Source organism: Notechis scutatus, chromosome 3 (assembly GCF_049901735.1).
Source record: "Notechis scutatus isolate UNSWTSFEM ecotype Mainland chromosome 3, rNotScu1.2, whole genome shotgun sequence".
NCBI classification, from domain to species: domain Eukaryota; kingdom Metazoa; phylum Chordata; class Lepidosauria; order Squamata; family Elapidae; genus Notechis; species Notechis scutatus.
The window spans coordinates 1,380,965-1,401,920 of NC_142011.1; the positions used below are offsets into that span (position 1 = coordinate 1,380,965).

General features: G+C 47.0%; 1 protein-coding gene across 1 annotated transcript in view; it reads left to right on the plus strand.

Moving 5' to 3' along the window:
- Positions 1-20,956, plus strand: part of CTNNBL1 (catenin beta like 1) — a 111,182-nt gene that overhangs the window by 44,127 nt on the left and 46,099 nt on the right. Inside the window, 2 exon segments of the mRNA XM_087959024.1 lie at positions 1,533-1,681; positions 15,545-15,726. Of these exon segments, the coding sequence (XP_087815150.1) occupies positions 1,533-1,681; positions 15,545-15,726 (331 nt within the window).

Genomic DNA, 20,956 nt, shown 5'->3' on the forward strand with positions numbered 1-20,956 from the left:
TTTTAGTGCTTTTCTTTAGATGTTTTCCGTTTGGTTCAAAACAAAGTTAAAATGCAGAACACAGAACTCAAAAAAAAACAAAAAAGAAGATTCAAAAGGGGAACAGAAGGAACAAAACACCCAAAACAATCAAAGCATTCAAAAGGTGCATGAAAAAACCAACAACATTGCACACATATCGTTCCCCCCTCTGGTTGAAGACTGACGATTATCTTATTGCAATATTCGCTGCCGCCCCTCGCGAAACGAGCCCTCCAAAACGTTTTCTTTAAACAACTCAATCGGCTTGCAACTTGTTGAACCCTTTCCTCCATGTTCCTTTCATGCTGCAGGTGCCACCCAGAGTTGTGGGGTAGGAGCTGGGTGGGAAACGGATTTCAAAATTAAAATAACAAAAGTCCATGGCAGAAGCCCGGATTGACTTTAACTTTCAGGGGTTTGGTTAGTAACCCTGGCAAAAGGGATCCTCCTCTTGGGCGCGACTCCCATCACAGCCGCCTTGCTCAGCGACGGCCGTTCTGCTCCCAGCTGAGGTCATAAGTTGAGACTCCCTGGGACGGGATCCTCTTCGGCCAGAAGCTGCCAGGGGGCCCGGCCTCCTCCCTCCCTGCTTCTCAGTACCTGGAAGTGGCTTCCCTTGGATTTCGTGACACCCCCCCCCTCACTCTGAGCTGGAGGGGGGGGCAGAGGGCTTGTCTGTCTCCGGGCCGGGCATCCTCCCCCCCAGCCCCCGTGTGTCCACAGGGTGCCCGTGGCATGGAGGAGACCTTGGGAGGGTCTGCCTTGCAGTTCAAGCTCTTTGGGTTGCTGGGCTTTGGTCCAGAGTGTTTGGGGATCGGAGCCTGGCAGCCAGGTAATGGGGGGCAGACTCCCTCCTCCCTGGCAGGACTGCCCCAAGAGCCCTCCAGTGGGAAGAAAAAGGGGGAGGCAGACTCCTTCTCCCCCACCCCCAGCAAGGTTGCCCCAAGAGCCATCTGATGGGAAGACCAGGGGAGGGGGGGGCTCCCTCCCCGCCTCATCCTGCAGCTGGTCAGGCAAGGCCGCCCCAAGGACACCATCCAGTGGGAAGATAAGGGGGTGACGCAGCAGGGCCGCCCAGCCAACCTGTCGAAAGGGGGTCCCATGCAAGGCCAGCTCCTGCCTGCAAGTCCCAAAGGTGGGGTTTTGTTGTTTTTTCCTTCCAAAAAGCAGCTGGACTTCCTTGATTCCCCCCCCCTCCCTGAAGACGTTTCGCTTCTCACCCAGGAAGCTTCCTCGCTTCTGGCCGAATGGTGGGGGAGTGGAAGGACTGAGATTCCTTAGCAGTTCTGTGCATATTTCCTTCACATAAATCTTCCTCAGCCCAGTTCCTCCCGTTTGCCCAGCAGGGTTGCGTGACTGGGGCATGTCTCGTTTCAAGGCCAAGAAGGACCCGGGGGGGACGTGATGGGGAGCCGTCCAGTATTTCAGGGGCTGCCACGAAATGGGGAGGTGGGGGGGAAGTCCCGGGGGAAGCCGGCTGATGACTCCCCCGCTGTGTCCCCTCGGGACAGGTGTTCAAGCGGCACAACCCGGGCCCCGCCGAGGAGGAGGAGATGATGGAGAACCTCTTCGACTCGCTTTGCTCTTCGCTGATGCTCAGCTCCAACCGGGATCGCTTCCTGAAGGGCGAAGGGCTGCAGCTGATGAACCTCATGCTCAGGTGAAGCAGGGTGTGTGTGAGGGACGGCAGGCACAGGCCACGGGCGGGGGGGTTGTGGGGACAGGGATGGGGGCTCAAGCCCCAATCGTAGGTGGAAGCGGGATTTCTGGAGAGCACAGGGGCGGCCGGCTTGCAGGAGGTGAGGGGGCTCCATGGATGGAGGTTTCCAAGAAGAAGAGATTGGAGAGCCACCTGTCTGGAATGGTCGAGGGTCCCCTGCTTCAGGTTGGCCTGGGAGGATCCCCAAGGTTGATTCTGTATTCTCTTCTTCCTCCTCCCTCTCCCTCTGACTCCCTCTTCCTTCCTTCCTTCTTCTCCTCTTTGTCCTGGGCTTCACTCAATATTTGCAAGAAAACTACCAAGTTCAGGAAGCACCAAGGATCCACAGTCCTCCTCCTCCTCCTCCTCCTCCTCCTCCTCCTCCTCCTCCTCCTCCTCCTCCTCCTCCTCCTCCTCCTCTCAGTGAAACCCTCTCCCTTCTAGCACTCAGGATGTTTTGTAGTTTGGGTAATGAAAAGTCCTCCTCTCTCCCTTTCTACAAACCTCAGTTCCTTCCACCACTGATGAGGTTCCCTAGTTGGGTCATGAAACGTCTGCAAGAAAACAACCAAGCTCAGAGCGCACCAAGGACCCCACAAATTTCCTCCCCCTCCTCCATAAACCCCACTCCCTTCCAGCACTGATGATGTTATCTAGTTTGGTAGCAAAAACGTGTACAAGAACATAACCAAGCTCAGAGAGGACCTTGAATAACTCCACGATCCTCCTCCTCTTCCTCCTCCACTCCTTCCCTTTTTGAATGGAATTGAATTCTTTATTGTCATTGTATGAATAAACAAAGTATAAACATACAACGAAATTCACATAACACCCAGAGACCAGACTCAACATGCACGCACACAGGACAATCCCCCCCCACACACACACGCCATAATTCCCCGCCTCCTAAAAACACACAAGCATCCACACAACAGAGCAGCTCACTGACGGTGGTCCTTAAGTTCATTGTTAAGTGCCACTATAGCTCTGGGATAAAAACTGTTCAGGAAACTCGTGTGGTCCAAGTTTTAATTGATCTGTATCTCCTGCCAGAAGGCAACAGCTTCACAAAGATTGTGAGCAGGATGGGAAGAGTCGCTGAGAATGTTGTGCGACTTCCTCAAACAGCGAGAGGCAAAGATGTCGCCCAGGGCTGGTAGCTGAAGCACGATTGATATTCTGGGCAGTTTGAATGATTCTCTGTAGAGCCTTTTTTTGTCCGCTCCACAGCTGCTCCCATCCCATGCAAGGATGCCGTATGTCAGGACACTCTCAATGGTGCTATGGTAGCAGGACAGAAGGAAATGCTTAGATAGATTTATCTCCCTGAGCCTTCTCAAGAAGGGCAGCCTCTTCTTCTGTGCCTTCTTCACAAGCACGTTTGCATTCATAGTCCTCCGAGATAGAAGCGCCCAGGAATTTAAAACCACCCACCCTCTCCACCTCCTCACCATTTATGTACAGTGGTAAATGTACGTCTCTCTTCCTCCAGAAGTCAATTATAAGTTCTTTAAGTCAATTATAAGTTCTATAAGTTCTTTTTTTGGTGTTCAGTGTGAGATTATTTTCTTTACCCCACGGTGTCAGCCCTTGTGCTTCCTTTCTATAAGCAGCCTCATTGTCCTTATTAATGAGCCCCACCCCTGTCATGTCATCTGCAAATTTAATAATTGTGTTGGTGTCATACAATGGGGTGCAGTTGTGTGTACAAAGAATAAAGGAAGGGACTTAGCACACAACCCTGGGGGGCTCCTGTGCTTAGCATCAGAGTAGAAGAATGGTGAGATCCCATCCTTACTGGCTGTGGCCAATCGGTCGGAGAACCCTTTATCCACAAACAAATCTCGTGATTTATGCCCAAATTGGATAGTTTAAGAAACAACCCCTTGGGTAGAATGGAGTTAAAGGTAGAACTGTAATCCACAAATAACAGCCTTGTGTAAGTTCCCTGTTGTTCCAAATGATTCAATACAATATGGACAACAATAGACATGCGGCTGCTTCAATCATCCTGGGGTTGAGACCTTATTATCTTCCTGCTATTCTGCCTGTCCCGTACAAATACTGTACAAAGGCAGATAGATAAAACTCCACAAAGCATCCATACAAAGTCTTTTTTTATTGGTTCATCAGGCATCCTGTCAACTCACATGGATGATGAGGTTCTTCTTAAATGTCCAATCCTTTGCATATCTGCATTGTGGTGTAGGAAGATCCTAAGGTCTCAACCCCACGATGATTGAAGCGGCCGCATGGTAATGGTGGTTTCAGGCAAGAGGGAAGGAGACCTCCCCCGACCCACCAAGGGTCAATTTAGTGACCAATCTGGATGACGGATGTGACCACATGACATGGGCTACATTTCCCAGGATGCCTTAACTCCATTTACCATGATGCCTTCCCTTAAGGGGACAGCTCACACATCCTAACTAACTATCCCAAATCCCATTAAACTGTTTAGACAGCACAGCATCAGTTGATCTGTGACTCTTACATGCAGATTGGTACGGGTGCAAAGTAGATGGGAGACTAGCCTTAATGTAGTTCAACACCCGTCTCTCAAAGCATTTCATGACAACAGATGTTAAAGCTCCTGGCCTATAATCGTTGAGAGACGCCACGACTGTCTGCTTAGGGACTGGCACTATAATGGATGCCTTCAGGCAGGTAGGGGATAGAGCACTGAGACAGGGATAGATTTGAAAATATCTGCGAACCCTCCGGCTGACTCTGCAGCGCAGTCTCTTTCTCCTCTTTCAGACCCCATTCCCTTCTACGCTGATGATGTTCCCTAGTTGGGTAGGGAAACGTCGGCAAGAGAACCGCCAGGCTGAGAGAGCAGCGAGGGCCCCTCCAGGTAGAATCACATTGCTGTTGTGGGAAAGGAGCTGCTGAGATGACAGTTTGTGGCAGGTGCTGAGAAGACAGCAACCCCTGAATTGCCTCCCAAATGCCCCTCACTCCCCCCCTTCCCCGCTTGTGAAGGGGACGCGGCTGAGTGGAGGGAAGGATTTCTGTGGAACACACGGAGCTGCTGTTGAGGTCGATGGGATGCCAGAGCCCCCAGACCCAAGACACAGCATGCAAAAGGCCCCCTTTTCCTTCCCCCTCCCACGGGGGGGCTGAGCTCATCCCCTCCCCCCCCTTGCTCTCAGCTTTCTCAAAGGGGGAGGGGCTCTGGGGGAAGGGTTCTGCCGGAAGAGAGCTCCCTTCCTGCAGAGCAAGGCCGGCTAATGCAGCAGAAGCAGCAGGAACTAAATAAATAACCAGAAAGCATGGATTATTTGGGGGGGCGTTGTGTTGAGTTTTCTTCAGGCTAATTGAAGCCCTTCTGCAGTGGGTGGGTGGGGGAGCAGAGAAGCCGACCTGCTTTTCCCTCTTCCAATCTCTTTGTCCTTTCTCTCCTCAGGACTCCAGAGCTAATTAGCCGGAGTCCTTGAGAGTCCGGCATTCGGTTTTCCTCCCTGGCTCTTTCCCCCCCACTCCCTCCCTCCCTCCCTCCCTGCTCCTTCTCCTCTTCCGAGCACCCCCTGATCTCATCTCAGGGTCACGCGGTGCAGCCGTTTGCTGCTCCATCTTGGCCAACCCAAGCTCAAGGGGGGCAACTCTCGCCCCAGCGGGACAAATTCAACAACTCCCGTTTAATTCTTTAAAATAATCTTGGAGGTTATTTTAATCTTCTTCTTTTTGTTTTAGTCTCCAGTCCCCTCATAATCCTGGTTGCTCTTCTCTGTATTTTTCTAGAGTCTCAACATCTTTTTTTATAACGTGGGGACCAAAACTGGATGCAGGACTCTAGGTGTGGCCTTACTAAGGCTTTATAGAGTTGTGCTAGTACCTCCCTGGATCTCGATTGTATCCCTCTGTTAATGCAACTTAGGATTGCATTGGCTTTTTTGGATGCTGCTGCACACGGCTGGCTCCTATTTAGCTGGTTGTCCACTAAGACTCCAAGATCCCTCTCACAGTTCCTGCTATTGAGCCTGTTTTCACCCGGTCTGTATGTGTCCTTTGGGTTTTTCTTGCCTAAGTGTTCACCCCGTCTTCTTCCTTCCACAAGCCCCCCACCCTTCTAGCACTGATGATGTTCCCTAGTTGGGTCATGAAACATCTGCAAGGAAGCCACCAAGCTCAGTGAGCACCAAGGGACACCTCCCCAAGTCCTCCTCCTCTACACAGCCCCCCCCTCCCTCCTAGCACTTACGAACCCCACAGGTCAACCCTGAGCTAAAAATAATCGTCTATTTTTCCTCCTCCCCTTTTCTTCCTTCCTTCCTTCCTTCCTTCCTTCCTTCCTTCTTCCTTCCTTCCTTCCTTCCTTCCTTCCTTCCTTCCTTCCTTCCTTCCTTCCTTTTCACCTCCCTCCCGACTACCTGCCTGCCTTCTTTCCTCTCTCCCTCCTGCTTATCTATTTTTCCTTCCTTCCTTCCTTCCTTCCTTCCTTCCTTCCTTCCTTCCTTCCTTCCTTCCTTCCTTCCTTCCTTCCTTCCTTCCTTCCTTCCTTCCTTCCTTCCTTCCTTCCTCCTCTTCACCCACTCCTCTTCCTTCCACAAGCCCCCCCACCCTTCTAGCACCCTTCACCCTAGTTGGGTCATGAAACATCAGCCAGGAGACCATCAGGCTCCGAGAGCACCAAGGACCCCACAATCCTCCTCCTCCTCCTCCTCCTCGCTGCCCATCTTCTCTTCTTCCTCTGGGAGGAGAGAGACGAAGGCAGCAGCTTCCATCTCTGGGCAGAATAACTGGGGAAACCTTTTCCTGCGGAAGGGAAGGCGGCGCCGGCTGAGTTTTTAAATTCCGGCCATGTTTCCCAGCTAGCGGGAGGGGGAGAAGCCTGGGGAGGAGGAGGGGTGTGTGTGTGTTTCCTGCTGCAAAGCCATTAGCCGGGCTTTCTTTGACCTGTGCAAAGGCCTTTGCTGGCTGCCAGGCACCAGCCGAGACGCTGCCGGAAGGGCCAGCCGTACAGCACAAAAGACAAATGGATTTATGCGCAGGGCAGGGCGGGCGGCCCCTTTGCCAGGAGCCACCGCAGCAGCTCGGAGGAGGAGGAGGAGGAGGGAGGAGGAGCAGGAGGAGGAGGAGGAGGAGGAGGAGGAGCGGCCTCTGCAAAAGCTTTCAGAAAAAGGACAGGACAGGATCACTTGAGTTGGAAGGGGCCTCTGAGGTCCTCTAGTCCAGCCCCATAGGGCTCAAGCAGGAAGCCCTAGGCAGGGTTTACAACCGATGGCAGTACGTTCAGTAACTGTTGTGTGAAACTCCCAGGAAAATATATTTCAGTTATTTCTTCATATTTTGAATGACCCCAAAGAGGGACTCTGGGCAGTGCACAGGTAAAATATTTAAAAGCACGAAAACAGTACAGGACTTCCTCAAAACCATTCCTTTAATGGCTTAAAAGTCAGAACAGCCCTGAAAATATTATTATTATTATTATTATTATTATTATTATTATTATTATTATTATTAATAATATTTATACTGCCGCCTATTCGGCCATGGCGACTCAAGGCGGCTTACAGGATGTAAAACCATATTTAAAATAAAATAAAAAAATAAAGAAACAGCCACCAAGGACCATATCTCACTCCGCTGCGCAGAGCTTCCCCGGGGCCACCTGATCAAAATTCGGACACTCGCCAACCGCTTCGTATTTATGATGGTTTTGCAGTCTCCAGGCAGTGTGTGTCATGCATTCTGTTTTTGCGACCTTCTGGGGAGGCTCCCTTCACGTAGCAACCGTGTTCACCTTCTTAACAATTGCAGTTAACAACCCGTGGCGAGAAATGTCATAAAATGGGGCAAACTCGCTTAACGGATGTTTCACTTAGCGACAAAAGCTGAGGGGGGCTCAGTTGTAACTCAAGGACTCCCTGTACTGTTTCAGACAAATGGCCCAGAGAGACAGAGAGAGAAAGAGAGAGAAGGAGTAAAAGGGATAAAGAGAAAAACCTAGAGAAAGAGGGAATGAAGGGAAAGAGTGAAAAAGAGATGGATAGAGAGAAAGAGAGGAGGAGGGAGGGGTGTGTGTGTGTGTGTGTGTGTGTGTATAAAAGCAAAAGGGAAAGGGGAAAAAAGGCATTGACTTCTGACTCCTTTGGTGGAATAAAATAAGGCATTAACATTTACCCTCAACTTTTTTACTTTTGCATAATAATATAAACTAGCCATTTCTATAACAACAAATCTATCTAATCAGTAAAACCCTAAATCGAAGCTTCATTTTTTTCCCACCTCGAGCAAAGTCCACAAGATCCCAAAGGTTCTTTTTTCAGGAGGCAACTGGACTTTATGGTTTCTTCTTTTGAAGACGTTTCGCTCCTCATCCAAAAAGCTTCTTCGGCTCTGACTGGATGGTGGGGAAGGGAAAGATTTAGACTCCTTGCAAAACAGCTGGTCATTTGCATCCTTTTAGAGGGTCGCTGAGGCCACTTGGAGGTTGGTCTGTGTCCTCGGGGTCACCTGAGTGGTGCAAATGGCTCCTGTCGCCTGCAATTTTTCCCTCTGGAAATCCATTCCTACTCCCACCCCGTTCCAAGTTGTACAGCTAAAAATCTGTAGAGATTCTCAGTCAAATAGAGATAAATCTATTTGTATTTTTCCCCTTTCATCAAAACAGTCAATTTAGCCATCTCTGCTCATTCCATCAGTTTCTGCAGCCCGGGCCACGTTTTCCAAAGCAGCCACCTTTGGCAAATGTCACACCACCCATTCAGAGAGCGTGGGTTACAACAGGGACGGGCAACGATGGCCCCTTTAAGACCAGTGGACTTCGATGCCCAGAATTCCTGAGCCAGCCAGCCAGCATGGGAATTCTGGGAATCGAAGTCCACAGGTCTTAAAGGGGCCACCGTTGCCCGTCCCTTCTCTAAGTGATTAAGACGAACTGCCTACCCTCTGGTAGAACAAATATTTCAAATTAAAAAAAAACCAAGCCTTGGACAGATCTATCGATCCGTAAAAGCCCTGAACTTAAATTGCCATGAATATTCCAGGCATCAGCTCCATGCAGCTGTCTTGAGCTCTGATCAATATACAATTGCTTCCTTCGAAGGAAAGAGACTTTAATTGCAACTGCCCGGAGTAGTTTGGTGCTCCATCACTGGAGATTTTTTAGAAAAGATTGGACAGCCATTTACCCAGGGAGAGATGGAAGACATCTGCGGTGGGCAGAGGGTAGACTAGAACAGCGGTTGCCAATTTGGGTGGGCCGCAGAGAAATCTCACCCCCAGAGCACCCCCCCCCCAAAAGCAATTAATCCAGGCTGCGCAGAAACACAAGGCTGCACTGCCCACATGGCCCGCGGGAACCCTCCCCGCCCACTCAAATCCTTACCCGGCAAACTTGCCTGCTAAATTGCTATTTTTTCCTTTTCCCGACCATCAGCTGTTCTGCTGTGCTGGGAGATTTAGATTAGCTAGGAAGCAGGAAATCGTTCGAATTCTTGCTTTCTAGCTAATCTTTAGATGAGCCGAACCTTCTTTAGGACTGAAGCAGTGCAGACTGAGCTAGCCGATGGCAGAAACACAGATCTCTTGAGTGAATCCGTGATTCTGTGAGCAACTCAATCTGCCTGCCTGCTTTGCCTGATTTTGGATAAAAGTTGCTCTTTTTTTATAAAAAAAAAATCAACATTTATATAAATATTTATAATATTTACATGCAAGCCATGCCCAGCCAGTCACATGACCACCAAGCCACACCCACAAATTAGGCCACACCTACAGAACCGGTTAGTGGTCCCTGGGATTTAAAATTATGAGTTTGGTGGTCCCCGAGGTCCAAAAGTTGGGCGACCCCTGGACTAGATGACCTCCAAGGTCCCTTCCAGACCTAGTTCCCAAGCTGAAATGCCAACTTGGTTTAGTCTTTTAACTCTTGATTTTCCAGGTGGAGCAAGCAGGCTTTGGAAATAAAAAAACAAAAGAAGAAGAGTTGGAAGGGACCTTGGAGGTCTTCTAGTCCAACCCCCTCTTTCTGTGTGTGTGTGTGTTGTTGTTAGGAATGTAAGTCACCTAACAGCTATTTGGGTTGGAAATATATAAACCAGGATAGACATTTTAATACTGCCTCTTTAAGAGAATCCTAAAAGTGTAATTGGGTGTGGTTTCTCAAACGGCCATAAGATGGAGCCAGAAACCTGGGTTGTTTAGTCTTAGTCTTAGTCTCAGAAGAGAGTGTGAGTGTATCTCTGTTTCCTTCTGTTGGAGAGTTTTGCCGTTCCTCCATTTTTCCTAATTGACTGATATTCATGGATTTAATGTAAGTCTGTTACTGAACTTTTTTTTTTGATACTGGACTTTGTTATTGGATTATCCCTGGACTGAAAACTGACTGATCTTACCTGTGAATGACTTTGGACTGTGTTTGAACTTTGCTTAAACTTTTCTGGAAGTAAAAACCTACATTTACTGTACAGTGTATCTGTGTACTGTGTGTGTATTATTCAAACGCTACTCTCAAATACGTCTCCCTGTATGCGCTCATTCTCCTAACGGGGAATTACCTCAACATGTGTGTGTGTGTTGGGAGAGAAGTAGAATAAATTGTTGTTCATCCCCAGTTCCTCTGTTCCAACACACTGCCATTCGGAGCCCTGAAAAATCAACTTCCCAAACCTACTTGGGATAAACGTGCGTCCACCATCCAACAAAATTTTTAAAATATTTTTTTAAAAAAATAGGTAAAATATAAAATGGATACAGCTGATTGTCAACTTACAACTAAAATTGAGTCCCAAATTTATGTTGCTGGGGGAGACGTTTGTTAAGTTGAGTTTTGCCCCATTTTACGACCATTCTTGCCACAGTTGTTAAGCGAACCACTGCAGTTGCTAAGTTAGTCACACGGTTGTTCAGTGAATCTGGCCTTCCCCAATGACTTTGGTGGTCAGAAGGTCGCAAAAGGGAAGGACACAGCAACCGGCGTGAGTACATGCCAGGGGGCAAATGTTTGAATGTTGATCCCACGGTTATGAGGCTGCTACAAAGATCGTAAGTGGGGAAAACAGTCATAAATCACTTGTTTCACTGCTGTTGTGACTTTGAGCGGTCACTAAATCATCATCATTTAACGACCCCATAATCCCTTGCGGGAGTCTTGGCAACTGAATGGCGTTAGCAAGAGTGTTTTGCTGGCCGGATGCCTTTCCTGTCACCAATGCGGAGTTTTGTTCAGCAGATACATTCTTATTGTGACCAGAGAGGGAAATATCGGCCTTGACCTAGGATCGAACTCACGGCCTTCAGGTTGGGAGCTGAGAGCTCCAACTTGAGGCCACCGCACCACTCTGAGCCAGGGGTGGGATTCTGCCGGTTTGGGAACTGGTAGTAAAAAAAACAGCTATTGGTTCAGTCAAACCGGTATTTATTTCTTTTTTTCCTCCCGATGATCAGCTGTTCCGATGATCAGCTGTGCCGGGATCCCCCTGCTTTGCCCTGGGGGCTTCCCTGAGGCACAGGAGGCCCCCCAAAAAATGGAGCACGGGAAGTGGGCTGCACCCAAAAAGCCACGTCCACCTAGCCACGCCCACATAGCTGATAGTAAAAATATTTGCATCCCGTCCCTGCTCTGAGCAGTCACTAAATAAATGGTCGTAAATTGAGGACTACCTCTAGTACCATCCCGGTCAAAATCCGTGCTGTTTCCTTCCGCATGGAAAACGGACAGGAGACCTTGTGAGCTCCTTGTGTCCATCTCTTCACCGCTTCTTTTTTTATTTTTTTTATTTTGTCAAGCGATTATAAGATAACAGGTATAAGTATAAACATAGTTATGAATACATGGATACATATAAGAAAAATAAAAAGAAACAATAGGACAGGGACGGTAGGCACGTTGGTGCACTTATGCACGCCCCCTACAGACCTCTTAGGAAAGGGGTGAGGTCAATAGTAGACAGTCTAAGGTTAAAGTTTTTGGGGTTTGGGGAAGAAACCACAGAGTCAGGTAGAGGATTCCAGACATTGACCACTCTGTTATTGCTGAAGTCGTATTTCCTGCAATCAAGTTTGGTGCGGTTAACCTTGAGTTTGTATCTATTGTTTGCTCTTGTGTTGTTATGGTTGAAGCTGAAGTATTCATTGACAGGTAGGACATTGCAATGTATGATTTTATATACTATACTTAGATCGGACGGCGTAGTTCTAGGTTTTCTAGGTCTAGAATTTCAAGTCTGGTGGCATAAGATATTCTGCAACGAGTAGAGGAGTGGAGAACTCTTCTTGTGAAATATTTCTGGACTTTCTCAACTGTGCTAATATCAGATACGTAATGTGGGTTCCAGACTGATGAGCTGTATTTGAGTATTGGTCTAGCAAATGTTTTGTATGCTCTAGTTAGTAGCGTGATATTACCAGAGAAAAAGCTACGAAGGATTAGGTTAACAACTCTTAATGCCTTTTTGGCTATGTACTGCAAACTATGTACTACGTACTATGTGCATGTATGTATGTATGTATGTATGTATGTATGTATGTATATGTGTATATGTACTATGTACTATGTACTGCGCACTCCTGTATCTGTCATAGCCAGAGACACATAAGCCTTATTTGTGGATCAATACAGGGGATCCTCGCCTTACGGCCACAACTGAGCCCAAAATGTATGTTGCTAAGTGAAACACGAGTCAAGTGCATTTTGCTCCCATTTTACGACCATTCTTGCCACAGTGAACCTGGTTTGCTGTTCATTGGCTTTGCTGTTTGGAAGGTCGCAGAAGGGGATCACCTGACCGCCAGGACACCGTGACTGTCATAAATGTGAGTTAGTTGCCAAGCGTCTGAATTTTGACTCCTGGGGATGCTGCAACGGTCCTAAGTGTGAAAAATGGACAAAAGTCGCTTTTTTTCAGCGCCGTTGTAACTTTAACCGATCACTAAGTGAACTGTTGTGAGTCGAGGACTGCCTGCACATCTCCAGAGAGGGAGAATTTTATTTATTTTTTTAACTCATTTGTGAGATTCATTGCACATCTGGCCAGGAGGGGAAAACAGGACCGCGTTAAAACGAGCATGTCAGGGTTCCGAAGGATGCCCTAATTAATTCATGAGGCAAGTTTCAAAAGAAATCCAATGATTTATGTCGGCACTTTTTCCAAGTGGAGTCGGCTCTGCCCTACGTAATTTACTGTCTACCTACGACTGTGATGGTGAACTTACGCACGCGAGCCCCAGGCAAACTTACCTCACTGCGCATGCGCACATCTCCCAGCTGATTTTCGGGCCTTTTTCGGCCTGCCAGAGGCTTGAGGAAGCTCTGCAGGCTTGAAGGCAAAAGAGGCCCGCTTTCATCATTTCTGGAAATGATGAACTATTTTTGGCCTTCAAAGCCTGCAGAGGCTTCCTCAAGCCTTCCGGAAATGATGAAACGGGCCTATTTTTTGGCCTTCAAAGCCTGCAGAGGCTTCCCTCAAGCCTTCCGGAAATGATGAAACGGGCCTATTTTTCGGCCTGCAAAGCCTGCAGAGGCTTCCCTCAAGCCTCTGGCAGGCCGAAAAAGGCCTCAATCAGGCCGAAAATCAGCTGGCAGGCTCAGTGCAGGTAAGGGGGCAGTGGGGGGGGGGGAATTGTGCACGCATTCACAGGGGTCGGGGGAGCCGCGCGCACTGCCTTCTGGGTGCTGGCACACGAGCGCACATGCATGCAGTTTTTGGCACAGGAGCCCCAAAAGCTTAGCCACCATTGACCTATGACCCTGTTTCCCCCTTGCTCTCAGGGTGTGTCATAAATCACATTCTCCAACAAAGCACTTTCCCCGCGCTGTGGAAAATAAGCCTCTCCAGCTGGGCTGGGTAACCTGAGACACAATCTGGAGAAAGATACGCATGGAATGTGCTTCTGGTCATAGCAACGAACTGCTCCATCAGATCTCCACACATCCCCCTCCACACACACACACACACACACACACACACACACACACACACACACACACACCCATTCCTTCTTATGGCCACTCGAGAGCAAGCCAGGAATGTGCACACCAGAGCCCCAAATGCGGTTTTTTCTCTCAGGCAGGCAAACACATCCGTAATTGGCGCCATCTAGAAGGTCGACGGGGTGGGTTTCAGAGGGTGGGCGGGGGGCATTTGGCTGCTGGGCCCCTCTGGGCGGCTGACCTTTCCCATCCCTCTCCAGCCGAGAAAGGCTGTGTCCGCCGAGAGGCTCTGGGTGGACAGTTGGACTTGAACCGAGAGCAGCTCTGGCCTACCTTCCTTAGCCGTTGATGGGTTTGCGTGCTTGCCTGCTGACTCGTTTTTTATAATATTTGCAGATGGCTCCGGGTCACCCTCAGAAATGATGATTTGTTCTCTGAAGAGCCGAACACAAGGAAGTGCATTGATTCAGTTGAGGGAAAAGCAGGAAGAGGCTCTAAAGAGACATTATAAACAGGTCCCTCAGCCTTGGGGATTCCCCTTAAGGGGCTAGGAAAAGGACGTGAATTACTTACCATATATTAAACAGAAGAGACTAGACTAGACTAGCTAGCGAATAAAGAATAGAACAGGATAGCAAATAAAGCAGAATAGCAAATAAAAAATAGAATAGAATAGAACAGACTAGAATAGCTAGTGAATAAAAATATATAGAATAGAAGAATAGAATACAATAGAATAGAATACAATAGGAGAATAAAGAATAGAATAGAACAGAAAATAAATAATAGCGAATAAAAAATAGAACAGAGAAGACTAGAATAGCTAGTGAATAAAGAACATACTAGAGAATAGAATAGAGTAGAATAGAATAGAATATAAACTCCAAATATTTAGGTACAAAAATGTTTTAGACATTATGACTTACGCATTATACTGTACAAAGAAAAGGAGATGCAATTCTGTATATCCAAATCTTTTGCTGCTGTTGTTGAATAAGCTGTAATCTAAAACCTACGGAAAGTTTTATCCCTGAAGTTAAAACATTTCCCATTGTTCAGACAGAATCAGGATCTCTGATTTCTTATTCCAGTCATTCTTTCCAATTTGCCTGTAGGGTTGATTTATCAGTAACAGTTATTGATAAAAGAAACAGTAGGCTGGGCTTTTTTTGTCTCGTGAAATTTAGTAATCCCTTCTAATCGTTTCTTTTTCTTCCAACCAACCATGTTCTGACTCTTGGAGACAAGTCCCTGCAGTTTCCTTGGCAAATGGATTGTTATTGCCTCCTTCCTAGGCCTGGGAGGGAGTGACTGGCCCAAGTTCACTCAACTGGCTTTGTCCCTAAGGCAGGACTGGAACTCAGGGTCTGCCAGTTTATAGCTTGGTGCCTTAACCACACTTCCTCCTCCTCCTCCTTCCTTCTACTACTGTTGATGTCCCCTAGTTGGGTCATGAAACATCTGTAAGGAAGCCACTAAACTCAGAGAGCACCCAGGATTCTACCGTCCCTTTCCTCCTCCTCCTCCTCCTCCTCCTCCTCCTCCTCCTCCTCCTCCTCCTCCTCCTCCTCCTCCTCCTCCTCCTCCTCCTCTAGCATTGATGATGTTATTTAGTTCAGTGGTGAAATGTCTGCAAGAAAACAACCAAGCTCAGAGAGCAGTAAGAACCCCACAGTAGTAGGCCTCCTCTTTCTCCTTCTCCTACTCCTCTTCCTTCTTCTTTCTTCCTTCCCCTTCTCCTCCCCCTCCCACTACCCTCCTCCTCCTCCTCCTCTCTGTCCTCCTCCTCTCTTCTAACACTGATGATGTTATCTAGTTGGGTCATGCAATGTCTGCAAGAAAACAACCAAGCTCAGAGAGCATCAAAGACCCCACAGTTCCTCCTCCTCCTCCTCCTCCATCAGCAGAGCCCAGGCTCATGGGCCCAACTCTCCTTTCCCCCACAGGGAGAAGAAGATCTCCCGGAGCAGCGCCTTGAAGGTCTTGGACCATGCCATGATTGGGCCGGAGGGTGCTGACAACTGCCACAAGTTTGTGGACATTCTGGGCCTCCGCACCATCTTCCCTCTCTTCATGAAGTCCCCGAAGAAGATCAAGAAAGTGGGAGCCTCCGAAAAGGAGCACGAAGGTAGGACTTCCTTGCCTTCTTCCTGGGACAGGCGCCCCGAAAGGAGGGCTTGGTCCCCTCCGTCTTCCCTCCCAGCCAGCAAAGAAAGCCAGGAGGTGTCTGGGCTCCTCCTTGCAGTTCCAACTCCCTCCCTGCTTGCTGGGTGGCTAATTAGCTCCGGCATCTGTGCCCGCGGTGCACGGCCGCCTGTTTGAAGCTGTCTCTTTGATGCCAGCTCTTTGGAAAAGAGTAATGAGCCCCACCGCAAATGTCACCTCCAAAGGAGTATTTTTGCCTCCTGCCACTGAAGTGTGACATGAACATCAGGTAGCCCAGGCACAAATTGCTGCTGGCTCGTGTTAACGTCCTCCCTTTTTTCCTTCCGCCGAGTCCCCAGGGGTGGCTGGGGTGGGGTGGGGGTGGGGAACAACATCCAGGATTCCCGTCAGCCTGGTTTCAACGGGGCTCTGTCACGAGGCGCAGCAGGTGTCGACGTTCCTGTGAAACTCCCCGTCTCCATTCAGCGCTCGGAAACAAAGTTCACTCAAGGAAGAATTTATTGACGAAGCCACATTGGCACCCATCTGGGGAAACCCGACTCGGAGAGTTCCGGGTTTTCCGGTTGTGGTCTGCTGGCAGCCTGCGGAGACGGCAGCGGAATCGGACGGTGGGGAGGAAGAATGGGAATCAGTCAGGGAGTCTGGGGAGGGCTCGGACGAGGGTCCTGCATCCGATGCAGAGATGGGGCCGGGGCCACCTGGGAGATATGTGCTGACCCTGGAGCCTCCGGAGTCTGGCAGCAGCGAGGCAGAGGACCCAGGGGAGCCTGTTTCTTATAGAATAGAATAGAATAGAATAGAATAGAATAGAATAGAATAGAATAGAATAGAATAGAATAGAATAGAATAGAATAGAATAGAATAGAATAGAATAGAATAGAATAGAATAAATATTGGAAGGAAGAATGGAATGGAATGGAATGGAATAGAATAGAATTAGAATAGGAGAAAGTGAATAGAATAGAAAGAGGAGAGGAGAGGAGAAGAGAAAAGAGAAGAGAAGAGAAGAGAAGAGGTGAATGGCTGAATCGGGTAAATGCAGCTCTTGAATAGAATTAGAATTAGAATTGAATTGAATTGAATTGAATTCTTTATTGGCCAAGTGTGATTGGATGCACAAGGAATTTGTCTTGGTGTAAATACTCTCAGTGTACATAAAAGAAAAGAGACATTTGTTAAGAATCAAGAATCATAGCGTACAACACTTAATGGTAGTCATAGGGTACAATCAACAATCAAATCATACTAGGAAACAGTCAAGTGGGACAGAGCTGCCAGAAGGCAAGAGCAGTTAAGACAAAAGGAGCGACCCGGGAATAAGGCTGGGAGGTGATTGCCCCTCCCCTAAGGTATAAAGGACAGGCAAAGGTAGAGAAACCTTTGCAGGAAGCAATGTCGTCCATTCGGTTCAAATTCATTCTTGAAGCTCTGTCTGGACTTTGTACTTCGGTTGGTTTTTTTATCATTCATTTGGCACTCTAGTTGTTGGCAGCCATTCAAAGGAGAGAAAGGTGGGTGCTTATCTTGAAGGACTGTTTGACATTCATTACCGGCTGGGAATGAAGATAATTCCCAGCATTGAAATATAACCAGACTTTGTTTTTAAAATAAGTGTGTGTGTAATTACGGTCTCGGAAGCCTTTGGTGAGAACATTTCCCTGCATAATTAAAAAAACTCCAAATCCCATCCTCCTGCACCCACCAGTCCATCACATGGCCCAACCAAATCTTCATCCCAACTGGAGACAGCCCTCCAGTCACTTCCCTCCAGGTGCAGGGCAACAAGTCCTTGACTCTCTGAGAATGGGATGTTGTTTATGTCTAAACTTCCCCCTTCTCTATGAAATCCCCCCTCCCAAATTCCCAGGCACTGAAATGGGGCAGCCTGGAAGCTTCTAATCACAAAATGGCTTCCAAATCTGACAGCAAGGCTGGTACGAAAGACGGAATCAGGACACCTCCCCGGACAGGTGTTTCCAGAAACAAGCCAAGGTGTGTGATTTGTTGCCCTGGGGATGAAGCGGGGTACAAATTATCCACGTAGAAAGTGTGCTATGATTTCCTTTGTACTCAAGATGTCATCTTCTCCAAAAAAAAAACAAAAAAAAACCCCAAACACGTGAAAGATGGAGAAAAAGTCGTATCGGCTTTGTGGTGTTTGCTGAAGTTGTGGTCCTTTCTGCCAAGGTGTGGTGAACTTATGACTGAGATTTGCAAGGAATGGATGTGTAGCCTTAATCGTCAGCGTGCAAAAGTATTCCAGGGCAAATGTTCGTGGAGATTCTCAGTCATCCAGATCAGGGTTGTCACAAAGGTGCTTTTCCAAAAGTCAGTATTTATAGTTTTATTAATTTATAACATGACATATGAAAAAGAATACAAAGGCAAATATTAGGGAAATTAGAAAAGGGAAAAGGGTAGGGGATAGTGGGAGAAAGCAAGAGGGAAGAAAAAAGGCATTGACTTCCGACTCTTTTGGTGCAGTAAAATAAGACGTTAACATCTACCTTCAACTTTATACTTTTGCATAATAATAGAAACTAGCCATTTCTATAGCAATCAATCTATCTAACCAGTAAAACCCCAAATCAAAGTTTGTTCAGAGTACTGCAGCGTAAATTCAGCACCAGAAAAGAAAAGACAGATGACTGAGGCTTCATTTAACATCTTTATAAACATAATAAGTAGATTTTACAAACGAGTTGTAGATTTCTCCAACGTGGAGCAAACTCCGACCGAAACATGTTGCAAGTAACTTCAACAGCAACTCAGGAGCTCAGAAACAGACCTCAGTTTCACTTTAGTTCAGCAGGCAAGCAAGTCACACAGCAGAGGAGAGAAGCAGTTTCATTTTCAATAGACAGACTTACAGCCACACCCAGGCTCCTTCCAGTTTCAGTTTCCAAACAGTCCTCATTGGCCAACTTAGTTGCTATGCCTATTCATTGGCTGAGCTTGCTACCATGCTCTATTCCAGTTCATGAATAGACTCTGACAAAGTTTCGGGTTTTTTTTTTTTTTTTTGCCTCAAGCACAAAGCCCAGAAGCGGTTTCCAGTGAGGTGCTTTTCCAAAAGTCGATAGAACTTGGGTTCGTTCGGTTTTTTTGCTTTGAAAATGTTTCGCTTCTCATCCAAGAACTGAAGAAGCTTCTTGGATGAGAAGCAAAACATCTTCGGGGCGGGTGGCACTCCGAGGAAATCCAGTTGCAAAAGAGAGGCGTGCATCTCAAAAGCGAGAGAAATATTGATCTCCCGTCAGGATTAATAGGCACTGGGCCTTTCGGAAGGAGACTGCGCAAGCCGTTTGATAGAGAGCGGAAAGAATTATGCTGCCAGTGACACAGCAGTACGTGGAATTTGTTAATGAGAAAAAAAAGTGTGTAAAAAGGATTCTTGCTTTTGGTGGAATGGTGAAAGGAGGAAAAAACGTAGATGAGGCAGGAATGAGAAAGATCGGTGTAGTTGAAACGAAGTAAGGAATAAGATTAAAAGATGCAAACAAAATGCAGAACAATTCTGGTGGAAATTAAATAATATATATATAATTTGGAAGCAGGTAAAAGAACTAAATAAGAAGTTTCTGAAGAAGCAGTGGAATTACCAATAAGAGATGAAAACGCACATTTTTATAATAGAGAGGAGTTAAAAAATAGAGAGAGGTTTTTATGCGAGCGAATGTGATACGTTGACGTGTAGAAGCAGAATGAAATATTCAAGGGTGTCCCAACTCTGGCAACTTTAAGACTTGCGGACTTCAACTCCCAAAATTCCCCAGGCAGCGTTGAGTTCTGGGAATTGAAGTCCACAAGTCTTAAAGTTGCCAGAGTTGGATACCGCTGCTCCAAATGTTAGTATTTAAAGGGGGAAAAGTGATGAAAATTATTATTTCTTTCTACTGCGATTATAGTCTGACCCAGCCCTAGTGGACTCCGCACAGAATACAACCAAATTATATATCGAAAGCACACATATAGTAGAAATCAACATTTTTTAAAAAAACTGGTACAAAACCATAGTTTACTTGGTCTCACAGCCAAATGCCCCCATCTGTTTTGGCCCGTTGTAGAAAAACTTATAGAGTAGGGTCTCTCTCTATCTCCCTGAAGAAGTAGGAATTTTCTGTAAAAAAAAATGGTCTGTAAAAAGAAAACAAAAACCCTGGAGAGGAATTATTAAAAGATGAACAGAGTTGGAAGAGACCTTGTAGGTCATCTAGTCCAACCCCTGCCCAAGCAATAGATACTACACCATTTCTGACAGGGGAAGTCCAATCTCTTCTTGGAAGCCTTCAATGATAAAGCTCCCACAACTTCTGAAGGCAACTTCTGTTCCACTAGTTGGTTGTTCTCCCTGTCAGAAAAAAATCCTCCTTATTTCCAGGGTGAACCTCTCCTTGGTCAGTTTCCATCCATCATTCCTTGGATGGATGGAATGTGTTACTTGGCACCTTCCCTTCCCAAAGGGGGTGTTCTCCAAATGGTCTGACTTCATGGACAGAATCAATGTTGGCCAGTTGTTGCCTTGTACATCACAGTGCCGTGCTCCAAAAGGGGTAACTAGCACTTCAGAATTGGCCCAGCGATCTGTTAGCAAACAATGCCACTTCAGAAGTAGTCTGCCTGCAGGCGGACTGCCCTGTTTGATGGATTGATGAGTTGATTGATCGATCGAGTTTATATGTCAAGGATCTTGGAGTACTCATCTCTAATGACCTAAGTGCTAGAGCCCACTGTAACTACATAGCCAAAAAGGCATTAAGAGTTGTTAACCTAATCTTACGTAGCTTTTTCTCTGGTAATATCACACTACTAACTAGAGCATACAAAACCTTTGCTAGACCAATACTCAAATACAGCTCATCAGTCTGGAACCCACATTATGTATCTGATATTAACACAATTGAGAAAGTCCAGAAATATTTCACAAGAAGAGTTCTCCACTCCTCTACTCGTTGTAGAATACCTTATGCCACCAGACTTGAAATTCTAGACCTAGAAAACCTTGAACTACACCGCCTTCAGTCCAATCTAAGTATAGTATATAAAAACATTCATTGCAATGTCCTACCTGTCAATGAATACTTCAACTTCAACCATTACAATACAAGAGCAAACAATAGATACAAACTCAAGGTTAACCGCACCAAACTTGATTGCAGGAAATACGACTTCAGCAACAGAGGGGTCAATGT